The sequence below is a fragment of the Labeo rohita genome, chromosome 24 (genome assembly GCF_022985175.1).
Source record: "Labeo rohita strain BAU-BD-2019 chromosome 24, IGBB_LRoh.1.0, whole genome shotgun sequence".
NCBI classification, from domain to species: domain Eukaryota; kingdom Metazoa; phylum Chordata; class Actinopteri; order Cypriniformes; family Cyprinidae; genus Labeo; species Labeo rohita.
In genome coordinates this window covers 6,631,531-6,652,287 of record NC_066892.1, presented here as the reverse complement: position 1 = coordinate 6,652,287, position 20,757 = coordinate 6,631,531, and the positions used below count along the sequence as shown (strand labels likewise).

At 31.4% G+C, this 20,757-nt stretch overlaps 2 protein-coding genes across 2 annotated transcripts in view; both read right to left on the bottom strand.

Moving 5' to 3' along the window:
- The window catches only part of cubn (cubilin (intrinsic factor-cobalamin receptor)), a 47,575-nt gene extending 36,022 nt beyond the window's left edge, over window positions 1-11,553 (bottom strand). Inside the window, 13 exon segments of the mRNA XM_051097823.1 lie at window positions 831-949; window positions 1,031-1,217; window positions 1,308-1,432; window positions 3,427-3,522; window positions 5,741-5,872; window positions 6,057-6,117; window positions 6,119-6,226; window positions 8,340-8,466; window positions 8,794-8,897; window positions 8,982-9,083; window positions 9,192-9,320; window positions 10,861-10,990; window positions 11,256-11,553. Of these exon segments, the coding sequence (XP_050953780.1) occupies window positions 831-949; window positions 1,031-1,217; window positions 1,308-1,432; window positions 3,427-3,522; window positions 5,741-5,872; window positions 6,057-6,117; window positions 6,119-6,226; window positions 8,340-8,466; window positions 8,794-8,897; window positions 8,982-9,083; window positions 9,192-9,320; window positions 10,861-10,990; window positions 11,256-11,368 (1,533 nt within the window). The 5' untranslated portion in view covers window positions 11,369-11,553.
- A 980-nt stretch (window positions 11,554-12,533) lies between these two features.
- trdmt1 (tRNA aspartic acid methyltransferase 1) lies at window positions 12,534-20,485 on the bottom strand. Its single transcript, XM_051098440.1, has 10 exons — window positions 20,315-20,485; window positions 19,933-20,042; window positions 18,258-18,334; window positions 17,758-17,829; window positions 17,391-17,456; window positions 14,955-15,024; window positions 14,800-14,883; window positions 14,414-14,721; window positions 13,199-13,386; window positions 12,534-12,750 (listed from the first exon to the last, which is right to left on the bottom strand). Exons 1-10 carry the CDS (start codon window positions 20,385-20,387, stop codon window positions 12,647-12,649), a joined length of 1,152 nt encoding a protein of 383 aa, XP_050954397.1. The 5' UTR covers window positions 20,388-20,485; the 3' UTR covers window positions 12,534-12,646.
- Window positions 20,486-20,757: the final 272 nt, after the last annotated feature.

Genomic DNA, 20,757 nt, shown 5'->3' with positions numbered 1-20,757 from the left:
TAATCTAAGATAATAAAAATGATACTACACATATGAATAACTTTAAAAATTAGCGCATTCTGTTAAAATGTATACTTTTTTAGAACAAAATATAATTATGCTTAATTAAGATTCTAAATGTTAATATAAATTAGAAACGTATATAATATTACAAAATCATACTGAAAAATTACGCATATCTGCATGTTTTGGTTCCTCTTTATGTTTATTTAAAAAAAAAAATTAAGAATAATTATGCACTTTTTCATAATTAAAAAAGGGCCTACTATTACCTAATCTGATAATGTGGAGTTCAAAATATTAATAAAAACTTTCCATTAGGTACACAATGTGTATATATATATATATATATATATATATTCAAAATGTATCATTTAACTTACAATCTGCAAATGTGTGGAAAAACATGATCTAATACTAAATCAAAGAACATTACAAACAAATAAGCTTTTTTCACAAAATCACATTTTTTCTGTCACTGTTTGGATGTAGTAAAACACCCACAAATGTAACATCTTTGAAACTTGAAACATCTGGGTCATGTTTGCATTTTCTTCTGTCACTGGCCATAAAATAATGTCTTCAGAATCATTCATACATGTGAAAACCAGCTAAGAATTGAACAAATACAAATCATGTCTTTGTGGCATTTTTTTCTGATAATTAAGGGATAACACAAGACTTCTTCTCCTTCTCAAAAATACACATCAAAACAGGCACTATTTTTGAATCAGCATGCCAAAATTAGTTGGAAATGATTTTGGATTTCATTCAGCATGTATGATGTAGGATCAGATTTTTAAAAAGGTCATTGATGTATCTTTACTAACCTGGTTGGGGTCGGTTCTGACGACCCACGCACAGCTGACCTGATGATCATAATCGCCCGTTCCAGGATTCGTAGGGTAGCTAAAAGTGCCGGCTGGACTTTCCAGAACTCCTCCACACTCTGAAGCACACAAAAGGTCATGTAGTCACCGTATGGAAAAACATACACTACCACATGCATCACTTTTCCAATAACACACACCTTGCTGTGGAGTCTGGCACTGCGGGCCCGTCCATTGGGAGGTGCAGGTACAGGTGTAGCCGTTGATGCCGTCGGTGCAGGTGCCTCCGTTCTGGCAGGGATTGCTAGAGCACTCGTTCACATTCTGATCGCAGTTCTGCCCCGTCCAGCCCGGGTCACAGCGACAGATGTAGCCAGTCAGGGTATTCTAGGAAAATCACAGACAAAAAAAACATGCTGACTACTGTAATTTGATGGAAACAGAACAGAGAGGGAAGTCAAAGAGATAAACACTTACCTCACACTGACCATTTACACAAGGATTACTAGTGCCACAAATGTCAGTGATCTGAGTGCAACCCGCAGGTCCGTAGCCATTACCCACGTAACCAGGAGGACAGGTGCATGATGGGATAACGCTTCCTGAAAGGAGAACAAAAACGAACCCATTTATAATTCAGAAATGATACTTCGACTCACTTTTATTTTTCATCTACACACAGATTTGCCAATGATAGAAAGATGTAGAAAGAATATGATTATTAAGACCCAAAGATATTATCATAGATAATACATAATATTACAGATATATGAAAAACTACTTTTTTATTTTTTTTAAAAAAGTGTACTTCTTCAGGAACAAATATAGTTTTTATTTCTGTGTTTGTTTTGTATTTTACTTAATTTTTTTATTTAGTTTTGTTTTATTTTTTATTAAAAAGTTTTCATTTTTACCATCAAAATGGTACTAATTAAAATTCGATAGCATTTTATTCTGAGTAAAACTGACTGAAATGAAAGAATATGACAAAACATATAAACAGTACACATGACATAAGTAACACTAAAAATAACAGCATTTTTTATATTTTGTTTTATTTTAATTTACTAAAATTATGAGGTAAATGAAAAAAGGACCAAAAATGATTTTTTTTTAAAAAAAAAAGCATGAATTTGACAAAAATTAAAATATAAAATTTTTTATGACATAAGTAACACACTAAAAATAAGAGCATTTTATTTTTAAAAACGTTAACTTTCAGGAAAAAATATAGTTTTTAATTTATGTGTGTTAGTTTTTTTTATGTATTAAAAAACACACTTTTTTTCAAAGTGTTTCTGTGTGTTAGTATTTTTTGTTTGTTTGTTTTATTTTGTTTTTATTTTTCTAAAACAATAGAGATAAATGAAAAAAGGTTACATTTTCACTATATATTTCACATTTTCTTTATTAAAATTAGACAGCATTTTAGTCTGAGTAAACATGACTGGAATTAATAAATATGACAAAATATTAAAAAATACATCAACAGTATATTAGACATATTTTAAATCTACAAAAGAATATAATTAATAAGACTATAGTCAAAGATACACAACGTACTATTACAGATATATGAATAACTACTAAAAAAAATTAAAAAAAGAAAATCACAGAATTTTTTTAAAGTGAACTACAAAAAAAAAAATATATCATTTAATTTATGTTAGTTTTGTATTTTATTTTATTTTATTAAAGCAATAAAGATAAATGGAAATAAAAATATGTAAAATAGAAATAAAATATATTGAAATGGAAATAATATATTAAATGGAAATAAAATATATTAAAAGTATATAAAACGCATATGACATAAGTAACACTAAAAATAACAGTATTTTATGTAAAAAAAAAAAAAAAAGTGTACTTAAAGAAAAATTTTTTTTTTATTTTAATTTTTCGTTTGTTAGTTTTGTATATTTTTGTATTTTGTTTTATTTTAGTTTACTTATGGTTTAATTTACACTATCCAAAATGTTATTCATTAAAATTAGATAGCATTTTAGTCAAAATAAAAATTGACAAATGTATATAAACCGTACATAAATAGTTTTTTATATATAGTTTTTTGAGAAAATATGATTATTAAGAATATAACCATAGATACACAACATAAACGTAATAATACATACATATATATATATATATATATATGAATAACTACTAAACACCACAGCATTTTTTTATTATTTTTATATTCATGTGTTAATGTTTTCTTGTTCAAAATGTAAATGTAAAGTTAATAACAAAAGGTTTGATTTTGCCATTTTTTGTCAACAAAAATGTTTTCTAGAATGATATCCCCTTTTAGTCACAGTAAAATTGGTTGAAATTAATGAACATGACCAAATATTGATACGATCTGAAGAATATTTCCATCAAAAGACAAACGCTATGACTAAAACAAACTAACTTGTAAAAACCGACACATACAGCAATAACATTTTTTACTGTATATCAGGAGTTTACGTCACAGAAACTAAACTTTTAACACCCATTTTATTGATCCTGTTATAACATACCATAAATGCTACTAGTCATGCGCTGCTGTAAAGAATAACTACAGTAAAAGTATGCAGTGATTGTGTGTGTGTACCTGGAGTAGAAGTACAGGTAGCCAGTGGATGACATCCTCCATTGTTGGTGGAGCAGATGTCAGCTTGAGTGCAAGTCTTCCCGTCTCCCTCATAGCCTGAGGACATACACATGGGGTCAGCAGTCTCATCTTACATTTAATGGCTATTTTAGCTCAATCATTTCAGTGCGTCTGGTCTTCCTCTGCAATCTAGCAGTCAATTGAGACTTGTAAAGCTGAATATATTAGCAGGACCCGTAGACAGCACTGTCCTCAATGAACCCAGCTAATGGATCTCTCCACCTCTCCTAGCTTTCTCTCTCCATCTCTCCCAGAGGGAATATAATGAAACTGAAGATCACACAAGCATCTGTCTCTTATTTGAAACATACTACAGTGAGGAAAAAACATGATTCAGCAGGATTTTACAGGCCAACCTGTGCAGAAAGCAGGACAGAGGAGCAGCAAATATGAGAGATGTACTAAAAATAGGCATGTTTCTTTTTCCCAGCCATCTCTACAGGGAAATTATGATCTAGAAATGATTCAGATACTGAATATTAGGATATCAAATCCATAGTTCACCCAAAATGAGCCAAATTTTTAACCTATGACCTTTGATACTTTTACTAGAATCTGTTAAATTGATCAAAAGTGACATTTAAGACATTTTTATTGTTTTAGTGTTCAAATAAATGCTGTTATTTTTATTCTAGTCATTAAAGTAAAAATACGTTTCCACAAAACCATAGTGAAAAAAATATACTAAAATGTATTTGAAATACATTTCTTTTGTGCTAAGTATACTACAAGTGCATTTACATATTTACGTGCTTAATAAAAATACCCTAAAATCATACTTTTGGTATACTAAACTGGTATACTTAAAGTCTGCCACATTAGAACGAATAATTTTGAGCTTAATGCACTTTAATGGTGCGAAAGTAGTGCTAAGGTCCAACTAAAGATACAGTTGAGGTTAAAAGTTTACATCCCCCTTTCAGAATCTGTAAAATGTGAATTATTTTATCACAATAAGAGGGATCAAACAAAATGCATGTTGTTTATTTAGTACTGACCTAATTAAGATCTTTCGCATAAAGATGTTTACATATAGTCCACAAGAGAAAATAATAGTTGAATTGAAAATGACCCTGCTAAAAAGTTCACATACGCTTGATTCTTATTACTGTGTTGTTACCTGAATGATCCACAGCTGTGTTTTTGTGTTTGGTGATAGTTGTTCATGAGTCCCTTGTTTGACCTGAACAGTTAAACCGCCCACTGTTCTTTAGAAAAATCCTTCACGGTCCCACAAATTCTTTGGTTTTTCCAACATTTGTGTATTTGAACCGTTTCCAAAAACGACTGTATGATTTTGAGATCCATCTTTTCAGACTGAGAACAACTGAGGGACTCATATGCAACTATTACAGAAGGTTCAAACACTCACTGATGCTCCAGAAGGAAACTAGATGCATTATGAGCTGGGGGTGAAAACTTTTGAACAGAATGGGAATATGTACATTTTTCTTATTTTGCCTAAATACCATATTTTTTCATTTAGTACTGACCTTCAGAAGCTACAGAAGATACTTACATGTTTCCCAGAAGACAAAATAAGTTAAATTTACCCTGATCTTTAAATTCCAAAAGTTTTCACCCCCCAGCTCTTAATGCAATTGTTTTTCCCTCTGAAGCATCTGTGAGCGTTTGAACCTTCTGTAATAGATGCATACGAGTCCCTCAATTGTCATCAGTGTGAAAAGATGGATCTCAAAATCATACAGTCATTGTTGGAAAGGGTTCAAATACACAAAAATGCTGAAAAACCAAAGAATTTGTGGGACTTAAAAGAACAGCAGGCAGTTTAACTGTTCAGGACAAACAAGAGACTCATGAACAACTATCATTAAACAAAAACACAGCTGTGGATCATTCAGGTAACAACACAGTATTAAGAATCGAGTGCATGTAAACTTTTGAACACAGTAATTTTTATAAATTCAACTATTATTTTCTCTTGTGGACTATATGTAAACATCTTTTATGTGTAATATCTTATTCAGGTCAGTACTAATTAAAAAAATATCATGCATTTCATATAATCCCTTTTATTTTGGTAAAATAATTAACATTTTTAATGATTCTGAAAGGGGGGTGTAAGAGGGGGGGGCTTTTGACCTCAACTGTAGGAGTTTAAAAACATTTTAAAAATCTTACCAACCCCAAACTTTTGTTAAGCAGTGCACACATTCAGCAGTTGGGTAAACTATTCTTGTTAAGACAACAGGTCTTATTTTAAATTGCATGAGAATCAGGATGTGAGTTAAACCTGGAGGACACTGGCCGCAGTGGAAGGAGCCCATGGTGTTGAGACAAGGCACCATGGGGGAAGTCGAACAGCCTCCATTGTTTGTGGCACATTCATCGACATCCTGGCAGCTGTAACCGTTCCCTTGCCATCCTGGAGGAACCAAAAGAAATAACTTCATGAAAAGATGTCCTTGATAAGAATCTGTTAGTTTATTAAATGCCTTCAACATAAATACACCCAATAATATTATACATGAACAATCTAAAAAAATTACATGAATGACATTTGCCAATAATCATATTTGACATGGCTCAGCTTTGCTGAGTGCTCTAACCTGCAGGGCAGGCACCGCAGTAGAACGAGCCCAGAGTGTTGAAGCACTGCACAGGGGGGGTTTGTAGAGCAGGGTTTGTTCGGGAGGCTGCACTCATCAATATCAGCTGTGCATGCTGACTGTCCGGGTGGAGACATCCAGCCAGCATCACAGATACACTTATATTTGGGCTGAAATGAGATGTTAAAGAGATGCATGTTGCTCTGAAGCTGTATGACTTTATGTAGAACACAAAAGGAGACGTTAAGCAGAATGTTCACGCTGCTCTTTAGTACATAATGAAAGTGAATGGTGACCAAAATGGCCAAACACCATAAAGTATTTTAAGTCATGTATACATATGCTACCAGTCAAAAGTTTTTAAACAGTAAGATTTTGTATGGCTTTTTTTTTTGTTTGTTTTTTAGAATTGCATTTGTGGTGCAAAATACAAAAGCTGTAATATTGTGAAATATTTTTACTATTTTTTACTAACTTGTTTCTATTTCAAAATATTTTAAAATGTAATTCATTCCTGTGATTAAAGCTAAATTTCCTGCATCATTACTCCAGTCTTCAGGGTCACATGATCCTTCAGAAATCATTATAATATACTGATTTGCTTCTCAAAAAAACATTATTATTAATAATAATAATATTTAAAACAGTTAATTTTTTCAGCATTCTATGACGAATAGAAATATCCAAAGATCAGCATTTATCTGAAATAAAAAGCTTTTGTAACATTATACACACAAATTACAGAAATCAATACTTTTACTTGGCAAGAATGCTGTAAATTAATCAAAAGTGATGATAAAGACATAATGTTGCAAAAGATTTGATTTCTAAAGGACCATCTGACTGGAGTAAAGATGCAAAAATTCAGCTTTGAAATCACAATATATATACATACATATATATACATATATATATATATATATATATATATATAAAATATAAAACATATTTAAAAATTTGACTGTCTTTGCTGTACTCCGGATCAAATAAATACAGCGTTAATGAGCAGAAGAGGCTTCTTTAAAAAAAAAAAAAAACTTATGTATGTATGCATTTATTTATTAATTTAGAAAATTAATTAATTTATTTAGCAACAATGCATTAAATTGATCAAAAGTGGCAGTAAATTATTACAAAAATTAAACTGCTACAAAATATTTCTAAAATAAAAGCTGTTCTTTTGAACTTCCTATTCATCAAAGTATTGTGGAAAAAAAAGCTTTGCAGCACAAAAATAAATTACATTTTAATATACATTAACAGAAAATAGTTATTTTAAATTTAAAATATTTCACAATATCCTGAGTCTGAAATTTTTTGTATGTCAAGTGTGTCAAAACACCTCACAAAGTGCTTGCTAATGATGTGAAAAATGCAGAAAATTGAACCAGATCTGTTTTATATAATATAACATAATATAATATATATATTTGGGGGATTTTATGCCTTTTTTATTAGATAGGACAGTAGATTGCAGACAGGAAGGTGTTGGATGGAGAGAGGGGGGTGGGATCGGCAAAGGACCTCAAGACAGGAATCGAACTCGGGTCGCCGCAAGCACAGTTGTGCTACACGTCAGCGCACTAACCACAAGGCTATCAGTGCTGACCAGATCTGAATTTTTTTTATGATGAACGAAAGCTTCGGAGGCAGTGTGTAAGTGTGATTGAAACATGAGCTAGATTTATTTTTTAACATGCAAAAATTTTGGATGAGAATTTCAGACTTCGTACAAGGACCTTAAGAGACTACTTTCAAAAACTACATGAAGCCATATTTTAACTTTCTGTGAGGAACTGACTCAAAATTTAACCTGTTCCTCCAATTAGAGCTGTTATGCAAGTCAAATGGACTAGTTTTTATGGTGCTCTTTGTCTTTTTTGGATAATGAAAAATGCATGTAAAAGGGTAACGTCCCGTTAAATGGTTTTTATTTTATGTGGGTCATGATACAATCACATGGAATGACAAGAGCGTAAGCCAATGCCTTAAATTTTGGCGTATTCATCACGCAAAGCTATTTTATGACTTTAGAAGAGATGTAGTTGTATGAACCACTTTTATGATACTTCTATGACAAAGCATCTATTTTGAATCTTAAAAGTCCTTATTAGGATCTTAAATTTCCCGTTTTTTTTCTATGGGACAAAAACGGTAATACAAGTACAACATGAGTGTACATTATGAAAGAATATTAATTTTGGGGTGATCTACTGTACTTCAGTGATGATTATCGATCAGTATGTGGAAAACTGAGAATAAATACAAATAGTTTTGAATCACCTCATCGGGATTGACTCTGTCTGAATCGATGCACACGCCGTGAACACACAGATCCTGACTTCCGCCTGTGCAGTCATCATAGCGAGTTGTACAATGTGGACCGTACCATTCTGGAGTACAGGTACAGCTGATAAACAAAAGAAACGTAGAATATGAACATACAAATCTCTCAGGCTACGTTCACACTATCAGTTTTTGAGACTTTACTTATAGGTGTGAGTCAAGAAATGTTCCGTTCACACAGCGCGTGTGTTCCGAGAATGCGGTTGTGAGCCCTGAAAATGTACGGGTGTGAGTTCGGTTATAGAACGCGGTTGCCACAACCGTAAATAACCGTGTGAACGTAACCGTATTAAAGATTCAAATACACGACTGACAGTCGTATTCTGCTGCTGTGTGAACGTGGCCACAAATACACCTAAAACCCCACTCAAGAGAAATAACGGAGGATTACGTGTAAGATCCGGGTGTGTTTACACATGTGGCTCCGTTTTGACAGCCCAGCGGAGTTCCTGCTAACACCTGACACTCATTCACGTCCACAGCACATGTGGGACCCTGTAGAGATTGAACCAAGTGGCAGTCAGAACGACATACAGTATGAACGGGACAGATGGACAGATGGATATCTGAGTGACTGACCTGCCAGTTGTCAGGACAGAGGCAATGAAAAGCGTCTAACAAGTTCAAGCAGGTTCCTGCATTTTGGCATGGATTGCTGCTGCATGTCTTCCGCTGTATTGTCTATGAAATACAGAATGTTGTAAAACTAAGATCAAATCGTAAAGGCTGTAATGGAAGGCAATAATAAGCAATAAGAGCCTCGAGTGAAATTGATGATTACAGCAATACCTGCTCAATTGTCTGAACTTTTGTCTCGAGTGTCGTCACTCTGGTGTTGAGCTGATTGAGCTGGTTTGTAATATCTGGAGACGGGCCACTGTTCTTTATGGTATCGATGTCATCTTTGTTAATTTTGATCTGGAACAAAGTGGATTCAATTTGATTTAAACTACACACAGATGGAAAGTGCTTCAATAACACAGACAAAATGCTTGCTATGAGCTGACCAGAATAAAGAAATTGAATCTAAATGGAATAAAACACTATCACAATCATGGAATAAAATTAAATTAAACAAAATGCACTCAATAAGAAACAAAACAAAATAATACAAGTAAAAATAAAACAACAAAACAAAACCAACCCTAAACAAAATGCACAAAAAGACAATGAAACATAGGTAAAAATAAACAAAAAACAATAAAATAAAATAAAACAATACAAAAATCAACAAAACCAAACCAAATAAAATAAAATAAAAATTTTAGGATTTTTTTTTTTTAAATCAAAACACAATGAAATATAAAAACAAAACAAAAACAACAAAACCAAACCTAAACAAAAGGCACACAAAAAGACAATGAAACATAAGTAAAAAAAACTTAAAAACAAACAAACAAACAAAAAAAAAAAACAATACAATAAAAAAAGCAACACAAAGGCAGCAAAATTAAATAAAACAAAACAAAATCAACAAAACCAAACCAAATAAAATAAAATATAATACAAATTTGGGGATTTTTTAATGAAAACATAATTAAGTATAAAAATCAAACTAAAACCAAACCAAACCTAAACAATAATCACACAAAAAAGCAAATAAATAAATAAACAAACAAATTAATAAATGACTTAATTAATTAACAAAGCAACATAACCAAAGAACATAAAAAAAAAAAAAAATTAAATAAAATACAAAAATAGACATTATGGGTTTAAAATTTAAATTTCATAATTCAAAACACAATTAAATATAACAAAATAATGAAATAAAACCAAACCTAAACAAAACGCACACAAAAAGACAATGAAACATAAGTAAAAATAAACAAAAAAAACTATAAAATAAAATTAAAAAAGCAACACGAAGGCAACAAAATAAATAAAGCAAAACAAAATCAACAAAACCAAATTTTAATGAAAACATAATTAAATATAAAAATCAAACCAAAACAACAAAGCCAAACCAAACCTAAACAATTAACCACACAAAAAAGCAAAAAAATAAATAAATAAACAAACAAATTAATAAATAACTTAATTAATGAATTAATTAATTAACAAAGCAACACAACCAAAGAACATAAAATAAAATAAAATAAAATAAAATACAAAAATAGACATTTTGGGATTAAAATTTAAATTTCATAATTCAAAACACAATTAAACATAACAAAATAATGAAATAAAACCAAACTTAAACAAAATGCTAAAAATAAATAAAAATAAAATAAATAAATAAATAAATAAAATGTTCATTTTGTATGTTAAAATAAAAATGAAATGCCCTATAGACATTTTGGATTTTTTTTTCCCGATTCTGTTCATAATACCGACACCATTACAGCATCACAATATGCTTGACCAACCTAAACCTTAAGTCTCAACTCTTAGCGCTTCAAATACAAGCCATATTTTTACTCAGAAACCTGATGTTTCAACCTCACCATGAACTCACCTGATTTATCTGCTGGATGAGGTCTTCGGCCCCCACTTTTACACTTCCACTCCCTGAGGTTGTGAAGCGAATGTCTTTGTTGTAGCCAGCAGAGAATGTGAGGTGACCATTCTCCGATATCATACGAGGCCTGCAAATCAATCACCAGGTAACTTTGGAAGACACTTCCACGTTTAATTTCTAACTCACAGTAGAATTAAAGTATTATTTATTATACTGTTCAATAATATCATACATTTCATGTTAAAATCTTTACAAAATTATACAGAGAATTGCAGCAGAGGAAAACTCAAACAAACCCTATGCAAGAACTGATCTACTGAAATGTCAATTGCTCTCGAACAAGGCAATACATCAATCCCTCAAGCAAACATAAAATAATTTAAAATACATACTGGTCAGTGCTTGCCCTTGTTTGCCTGTTGTTGGATTGTCCATGGTCACACTGCAGTCCAGAAAGGAAAAGCAGAAAGACTAAAGGCCAGGAGAAGCTCAGTGTCCGAGCCATGCTGAGAGAGCTCGTCCCAGGACGCTCATCAGACACTGGACTGTACCTTCAAACCTAAACCTGCCTAAAACACAAGCAACCGGAGATGCACTTTGGCCCCGAGGAGTCCTAACGCCACCGAATTTCCTAAAACTCACTCATAAAGAACACATAACTGACTAGAGGGCATTTAACTCAGCTGCATGCAAGTGATTTGACTTTTATTGGGCAAGTGTCAGCGGCTGTCACATGTTTTTTGGAGATCAGTAACCAAAGTTAAGACTGTGAACCTGCTGCTCAGAGCTCAGTCTATGAATATGAACAGCTTCACTGCAAATTACCCATAAAATTGGCTATTTAAAATACACTTTAATCCATATTTCCACAGATCTCCACATTTCCACAGATAACAAAACCAACAAAACCTTTAGAAAATTTGCATAAAAATAAATAAATAAATAAACAAATAAAATAAAAAAGCAACACAACCACAGAATAAAATAAAATAAAATAAAATAAAATAAAAATTTTACTTTGGGATTTTTTTTTTAAATCAAAACACAATTAAATATATAAATAAAAAACAAACCAAACCTAAACAAAATGCACACAAAAAGACAATGAAAGATAAGTAAAAAGAAATAATAATAATAATAATAATAATAATAATAATAAAATAATAATAAAATAAAAAAGCAACACAACCAACGAACATAATTAAAAAAGCAACAAAATAAAACAAAATAATAAAATAAAATAAAATGTTTGGTTTGTATATTAAAATAAAATACAATAAGAAACAAAACAAAATAATGCAAGTAAAAATAAAACAAAACCAAACCTAAACAAAATGCACACAAAAAACGATGAAAAATAACAAGTAAAAATAACCAAAAAACAATAAAAATAAAATAAAAAAGCAACACAAAGGCAACACGACCAAAGAACACAATTAAATAAAATAAAGCAATACAAAAAAAATAACAAAAAACAAACAACAAAAAAAAAAAAAAAAAAAAAAATAAAATAAAACATTTCCACAGATCTTGAAAGAAAAAAAAAAAAAAAAAAAAAACCAATTTCACACACTTTGTGGCAATAATAAAAAACAGTTGTTCTGTAAAAATAACATTTTATTTATTAGTATACAAATTTACAGAAAAAAAAAATCCAAAATATACAGGGCCTCAATTTGAAGAAAAAAAAAAAAAAAAAAAAAGTTCTATATACTGTATACATATATTTTCCCTGTATACTGTTGTTTTCTTTCAGTCCATTTAATGTCTATTCTCAAAATGTCTAGTTTGAGATCATGAGACGTATAAGATGTGAAACCACATGGACGTTCAGGCTGTTTCCCAGCACTCGGTACTGCTGCTTAATGGAAATGTGCTTTGGAAATGCTGAAACACACAAAATATGAAAAAAAACATCAGGTCCAGTGAATGATATTTCATTGAAAACTACAATAATGTAATATATTTCACTAAATGCGCAGTACACCCTTAAAATGTACAAAAACTGATTGAATTTTTTACTTTTATATGGTAAAAAGCTTAGGAGTCTGTCTAAAAATAAACTGTGCTATCATATGCAGCTGTTTTTGAATTGAATCGAATCCTGAAAGAGCTTATTATCTGCATGGAAGCTGAAAGTGAATAATTGGTTATTTATTAACCTTTTCACAATGGAATGACAAAGTGGACTTTAAAGCTTATGTTGCTGAAATATAACAGCATGCAAGGATATCTGTGCATATCTGTTTATACTCATTTTAAGTTAGAGAAGATTTCTGTTCATTCATGTAATTGTATTGTGTGCTATGAGGGGTGAATGGGGTTAAAGTCTTACTGAAATCTGCTGGAAAGCCCATGAGGTTGGCGATCTCTCTGGGTGTGAAGTATCTCAGCTTTAACTGATGAAGCTGCTTTAGTTTGTCTTCTTCAGAAAGCAGTTCTAGGTTCTTGAACACACTCTCGAGCTCCACATCCACACAGGATTGCAGGACGGAGCCAGTGCCTTCCACATAGTGACCATAACTACACAGAAAAAAATTAATGGTTATATTCAACAAGGATATTAGCAAATCATTTTAAATATGGTAAAACATGTTAAATAGTGGTACACTCCTACAGATGGCTAAAAACATTAGTAAATTAGTATATATTAAATACATTTTAAAATGTATTTATATACAAAATTATAATGAAGATAATCTTATTAAAAATCTTATTTAAAAAAAACTACATATATATATATATATATATATATATATATATATATATATATATATATATATATATATATATATGTATATGTATATATATATATATATATATATATATATATATATATAGATAGATAGATAGATATTCCCTTATTTTAAAAAATATATACATAAATGTATAAACAATATAAATGAAGTATATATTGTAATGTATACTAAGATCACACACTCTATAACGTAAAAAAGCAATAAACAAATAAATAAACAAATAAAAAATAAATAACATTATATATATTTCTAATATATTTCTATACATAAATACATATAAATATATATAAATTATTAATATAAAAATAATTAATATAAAATATAATATAAAATAATTAAATTAATTAAGCATATTAACTGAAATAAAACAAACTATTTAACTAATTAAATTAAATTTGATGTATATAAATATTTATAAATTAAATATTATATTTTATATATATATACACACACACACACACTCAAAATAAGTAGTATATATCATAAAATATTTTCTTGTTGTATTAAATATTAATTATAAATATACTATTTATTTATTTTCCTTTTTATAAAACACATAATAAATAAAGGCACACACCCTATAATGCAAAAAAGACAATAAAATAAATATATATATATAAAATAAAACTCATATAGTAAGGCGCACACATTATAATGTATGTATATATATATATATATATATATATATATATATATATATATATATAATGTTATAAAATACATTAATAAATGTATAAACAAAATAAATTAAGTACATCTCATAATATATAGTAATATAGTAAGGCAGACACCCTTTAGTGAAGCAGACTGATCTTCTGCTGCTGGGCTGAACTACATCCATCAGCAAAGCGTATCTGAGCAGGGTTTTAGGGGGCAGCAGATACTGGTCCATGTCTTCTTCACCCTCCTGCAGGAAGTCCTGCAGCCTCCGTACTGTTTCCTGACTGTCCTGGATCCTCTTCCTTTCCAACTCTTGTTCTGTCTCCAGCTTAAAAATGATAGTCCCAGTCTTTTCTATCTCACTTTCAGATGATGTAGGGTGATTGTGTGGAGCAGCAAGATTGTCTGGGGATCCAGACATGGGGAAGCCTTCCATAATCTACCAGTAGAAGAAAAGCTTTAGTATGCAACAGCAAATGCATTAGTTAGAAGAAAAAGACAGAAAACAGAAAAATACCTCTGCTGATGTCAGGAATGAGAAGGATCCTGGCGGTCTCTTTGCAATGAGGAAGTATCTGAGCCTAGAGTTTGGTATTCCAAGCTGTGACAATAAAAACCATCATAAAAAAGTATATTCTGTGAGATTTTTAAGAAATGATCAGACATACTTACAGATGTTGGTGAGATTAGAAACTCCTGAAAGCTGTAATCACACTCTCTCAGTGTCTGCAGCAAAGCATCCCTGTAAATCAAATAATCAAAATTTGAAAAAGCTCAGATATGTTTTTGATACTTATTAAAAGCAAATAAAATAAACTAAAGGTTCTTTATTGGCTTTGATGGTTACATGAAGTACCTTTAAAGGAGAAGTTCACTTCCAGAACAAAACTTTACAGATTTACTCAGCCCCTTGTCACCCAAGAAGTTCATGTCTTGCTTTCTTTGTCGTAAAGAAATTATATTTATTTGAGGAAAACATTTCAGGATATTTCCCCATATAACGCTCCCAAGTTTGAACTTCCAAAATGGAGTTTAAATGCAGCTTCAAAAGGCTCTAAACAATCCCAGCCTAAGAAGAAGGGTCTTATCTAACAAAACGATTAGTTATTTTCTAAAAAAATTGACAATTTATATACTTTTAACCTCAAATGCTTGTCTTGTCTAGCTCTGCGTGAACTCTGTGCATTCCGGGTCAACACAGTTAGGGTATGTCGAAAAACTCCCATCTCAATTTCTCCTCCAACTTCAAAATCATCCTACATCGTGTCAGAAGTACCGACCCAGTGTTTACAAAGTGAACGTGCAAAGATGATCAAATGCCCTTTACAAAAAAGTTAAAATAGCAATGTAGGATGACTTTGAAGTTGGAGAAGAAAACAAGATGGGAGTTTTTCAACTGTCTTGAACCGGAATACACAGAGTTCACGCAGAGCTAGACAAGACGAGCATTTGAGGTTAAATAGTATATAAATTGTAATTTTTTTCATTAGATAAGACCCTTCTTCCTCGGCTGGGATCGTTTAGAGCCTTTTAAAGCTGCATTTAAACTGCATTTTGGAAGGGGCACCATTGAAGTCCATTACATGGAGAGAAATCCTTTAATGTTTTCCTTAAAAAAACAATTCCTTTACGACTGAAGAAAGAAAGACACAAACATCTTGGATGAAAAAGGGGTGAGTAAATTATCTGTACATTTTTGTTCTGGAAGTGAACTTCTCCTTTAACATCCATGGAAAATTTAAAGGGACAGTTCACTCAAAAATGAAAATTCTGTCATCATTTACTCACCGTTACATTTTTCCAAAACAAACAGTTAATAGTAGGCATTGACTTCCATAGTATTTAAATACATACTATAGAAGTCAATGGCTACCGTCAACTGTTCGGTCACCAGTATTCTTCAAAATATCTTCTTTTGTGTTCAACAGCTGATAGAAATTCATACAGGTTTGGAAAAATTTTATTTTAATTTTTTGGGTGAACTATCCCTTTAAGGTTCTTTAAAGTGGAAAAAGGTTCTCTCAATACTCTTCTAAGAACTGTTCACTGTAAGGTTCTCAAAAATAATTCTTCTAAGGCATCACTGCAAAAACCCACTTTTGAAACCTTTGTTTTTAAAAGTGTAAGACCAATTTTAAAGTAACGTTTTACTTTTAGCATTTTTAAAGGGTTAGTTCAATTTCAGACCCAGAATTTCAGGCCTCATGTCATCCAAAATGTTCATGTCTTTCTTTCTTCAGTCAAAAAGAAATTAAGGTTTTTAAGAAAAACATTCCAGGATTTTTCTCTATATAGTGGACCTCAATGGGGATCAGCAGGTTGAAGGTCCAAATTGCAGTTTCAATGCAGCGTCAAAGGGCTCTACACACTCCTACTCGAAAGGAAAAAAATAAAAATTTATATTCTTCTTAACCACAAATGCTCATCTTGCACTAGCTCTCTTCATGCATTACATAATGACATTGGAAAGGTCACATGCGCTTTGTTCTTCGTCTGTGTATTTCATTTCAAAAAGGTAGGGTAGGGCGGAAAACTCAATCTCATTTTCTCCTCCAACTTCAAAATCCTTTGACGTTGTTTTACCTTTTTTTGTAAAGGGCGTTTGACTTTCTTCGCACATTCGCTTTGTAAACACTGGGCTGGTACGTCAGTAATGCATGAAGATAAGCTAGTGGAAGATGAGCATTTGTGTTTAAAAAGTATATCAAATTAATTTTTTTTAGAAAATGAGTGATTGTTTCACTAGATAGGACCCTTATTCCTCAGCTGGGATCATGTAGAGCCCTTTGAAGCTGCATTGAAATTGCAATTTGGACCTTCAACCCACCGGCTCCCATTGAAGCCCACTATATTGAGAAAAATCCTGAAATGTTTTCCTCTAAAACCTTAATTTCTTTGCAACTAAAGACAGAAAGACATGAACATCTTGGATGACAAAGTGAATTAACCCTGTAAAATACTTTAATGCATCCAAGGTTCAATGTGCAGAGACAACTCTAAGATTCTTGTTATCACAATCCATGGTGACAGAGACACATGGGGGAAACCGATGACCTCATTGGCTCATAGCCATGTAACCATGGTGATCTCAATGCTCCTGCTGGTTACCTTGCAGCAGAGGTTTCAAAGCCCTTCACATTCTCCAGCAAAATGAAGCGCGGCCGCTTGCTGAGCCTGCGGGAGGAAGAGAGGTACATTCTTTCACAAACTCACTCTGGGAAAGGACAACTCTGGCAGAGATCGAGAATAACACAGCGGACTTGAGAAAGGGCAAATGGAGAGGGAGAGAGAGGAAGCTTTTTTTGTTCTTTCATCAGAAATCATGAATTAACAATGTCAGATCTGCAAAAATACTGCAGAACGTACAATGGCAGGAAATTTGGCTTGTTTAGAGGAAGTAATATTAATTTGGAAATCAATATCAGAGAAATAATGTTTAAATGACTTAACAAGAGCACAAATTGATCAATCTAACCTTGGCAGAAGGTCTAGGATATAGAGGAAGCTCTTTGTTCTGGGGTCAGCAACATCTCCCTGCAAACCAATCCTGTTGAGAAACACACATTAGCTTTAGTTGACCAATTTACTAGTCTTTTAAACATTACAGAAGTTTGGAAAAGTCTCTTCTGCTCACCAAGGATGCATTTATTTGATTAAAAATACAGTAAAAACTGTAATATTGTGAAATATTATTCCAATTTAAAATAACTGTTTTCTATTTAAATATGCTTTAAAATTTAATTTATTTGTGTGATGCAAAACTGAATTTTTAGCATCATCACTTCAGTCTTCAGTGTCACATGATCTTTCAGAAATTATTCTAATATGCTGATTTGATGCTCAAGAAACATTTGTTATTATTATTAATGTACAGTATTGCAGTTCTTAAAACTTTTGTGGAAACTGTGATCATTTTTTTTCCCCTCAAGAGTTTTCAATGAACAACAACAACAACAAAAAAAACATTCTGATCACCTGGTGAATGGCTGACATGGTGGGCTCATCAAAATCACGTCAAAATTCAGTTTGTCAAAATCCTGTAACGTCATTCCCTAATAAACAAAACCAAAAAAAGCTATTATTAAACAAATTTAGTTCACTAAAAACAAATAAATTACTGCTCTTTCTTATATATTTAGCTGTTTTATTTTTTTTAAACTCACATATCAAAATATATACACTCCCAATCAAAAGTTTTTGAACAGTAAGATTTTTAATGTTTGTTTTTTTTAATGAAATCTCTTCTGCTCACCAAGCCTGCATTTATTTGATCCAAAGTACAGGAAAACAGTAATTTTTAAAAATATTTTTACTATTTAAAGTAACTGTTTTCGATTTGAATATATATTAAAATGTAATTTATTCCTGTGATTTCAAAGCTGAATTTTTAGCATCATTACTCCAGTGACATGATCCTTCAGAAATCATTTTAATATTCTGATTTGCTGTTCAATAAACATATATTATTATTATTATTATTATTATTATTATTGTTGTTGTTGTTGATAAAAACCGCTTAGTAGATTTTTTTCAGGTTTTTCAGGTTTCTTTGATGAATAGAAAGTTCAGAAGAACAGCATTTATCTGAAATTGAATTTTTCTGTAACATAATAAATATCTTTATTATCACTTTTGATCCAATTAAAACATCCTTGCTAAATAAAAGTATTAATTTCTATCACTCAGAATCTTTAAGCTTTTAAATGCAATAGTGTATAATGTTACAAAAGCGTTTTATTTCATATAAATGCTGATCTTTAAATATTTCTATTCATCAAAGAATCCTGAAAAGTTTTAAATATTGATAATAATAAAAAAAATTCTTGAAGAGCAAATCAACATATTAGAATGATTTCTGAAGGATCATGTGACACTAAAGACTGGAGTAATGATGCTGAAAATTTAGCTTTGTCCAAAGGAATAAATTACAATTTAAAATATATTCAAATCAAAAGCAGTTATTTTAAATACCAAAAATATTTCACAATATTACTGTTTTTGCTGTACTCCGGATCGAATAAATGGAGGCTCGGTGAGCAGAAGAGACTTACTTAAAAACCTTAAAAATCTTAATGTTCAAAAACTTTTTGACTGGTAGTGTACGATTAGCTAATCAGTTATTTATAAAGGCAAAAGATTGATCTGAAAACATTCTTATGTTTTTAAAATCATATTTAAATTTACAACAACACTGTGATTTAAATATGTAATCCATCATCATTATCATTACTGAGGCCAGTGGCAGGTACATCATTACCATGCTGACGAAGCACAGAACCTTTAACCATCACAAAAACCACTCAGTTACACTTTTACCTCCTATTGCTTTTAAAAACGCAGTCATGGGACTACACGCCAGTAGGATTAACCAAGAAACATCATTTTCAGGATGTTACAAAAGATATTACATGTTGTTAGGAATGCAATAAATCAGTTAAATATGACAGATTTTGTTTATACAAGCTGTTTGGGTTGCAGAAAGGTCAATTATCACTGACAAGTCAGTTATAACTATCTTGCTTGTTAGATTATTGTCTAAATACATTTGCATATACGTATGGGAGCCACTTACTGTTACTTAAATGAGTTTAAACTAAATGTGTCTAAACATTTACATAACCAATTGAGCTTCATGAGGGCAAGGACTGACCTCGATAGTTTTTGGCAAGAGTGGGGTATTGGGGAAGTTGTGTTTGTAGATGTCATTGGCTGTTGTGTTGACATCCACAGCAGCCACAACTTCAGCAGGAACTGAGCTCTCTGAAAGAAACACACATTTGAGAAATTAGCTGGTTTAGACACAACTCTAAAGAAACAAATGAACTTTTTACAGTTTGTGAATGTCATATTTTATGAAGTAAATACTGTACAAAGATACAGTAAGGGAACAGTGACACCTGTGGGAATCGTATAACAGAGACTCTAACGCTACCAGCGTGTCAATAACTTTATAAACAGAAAGCTTCTGCAACTGATCCTGTGTCAGGTACAGTATGTCAACAATCGCTACAGATTTAGATCAAATAACGTACCCTTTAAAGCATAGTGCATCCCTCCTATACCGCTGTATAACTCCAGAACACGGAGTCGCTCCATGTTCTCCATTTTTCACTGCTAATATGATGTTTTTAATATTTTGACAGCGTCTCAAGCATGCCACATGTGTGCGATCCCGAATACACGACCCTCTAGAAACGAGTGGACAGGAGAAACGTTCCGCTCTTAGTTTTCTTCCTCTTCTTCTTCATAGTAAAAATAAATGAATAAATAATCCATTAAAATTTCAGTTGCATTTAAATGTTGTTGATGATGTTACATTTAAAAGGTACGAAACAGTCGTTTTATTTGTTTGTATGTTTTCTTCTCAGAAGTTTTCACCTAGGTAAATATTAATATATGTAAATATAATATAAATATAATAAATATTATATATATATATATATATATATATATATACACACACACTACCGTTCAA

What these genes read in the sequence shown, in the direction of transcription:
- trdmt1 (XM_051098440.1), bottom strand. Translation starts at nt 20,387, where the DNA reads ATGGAGAACATGGAGCGACTCCGTGTTCTGGAGTTATACAGCGGTATA. An exon ending in TCTTGCCAAAAACTATCGAG is followed by an intron (nt 18,335 to 19,932) that starts GTCAGTCCTTGC and finishes TTTGTTTATTAG; the next exon opens with GGAATGACGTTACAGGATTT. An exon ending in GGGCTTTCCAGCAGATTTCA is followed by an intron (nt 12,751 to 13,198) that starts GTAAGACTTTAA and finishes TGTGTGTTTCAG; the next exon opens with CATTTCCAAAGCACATTTCC.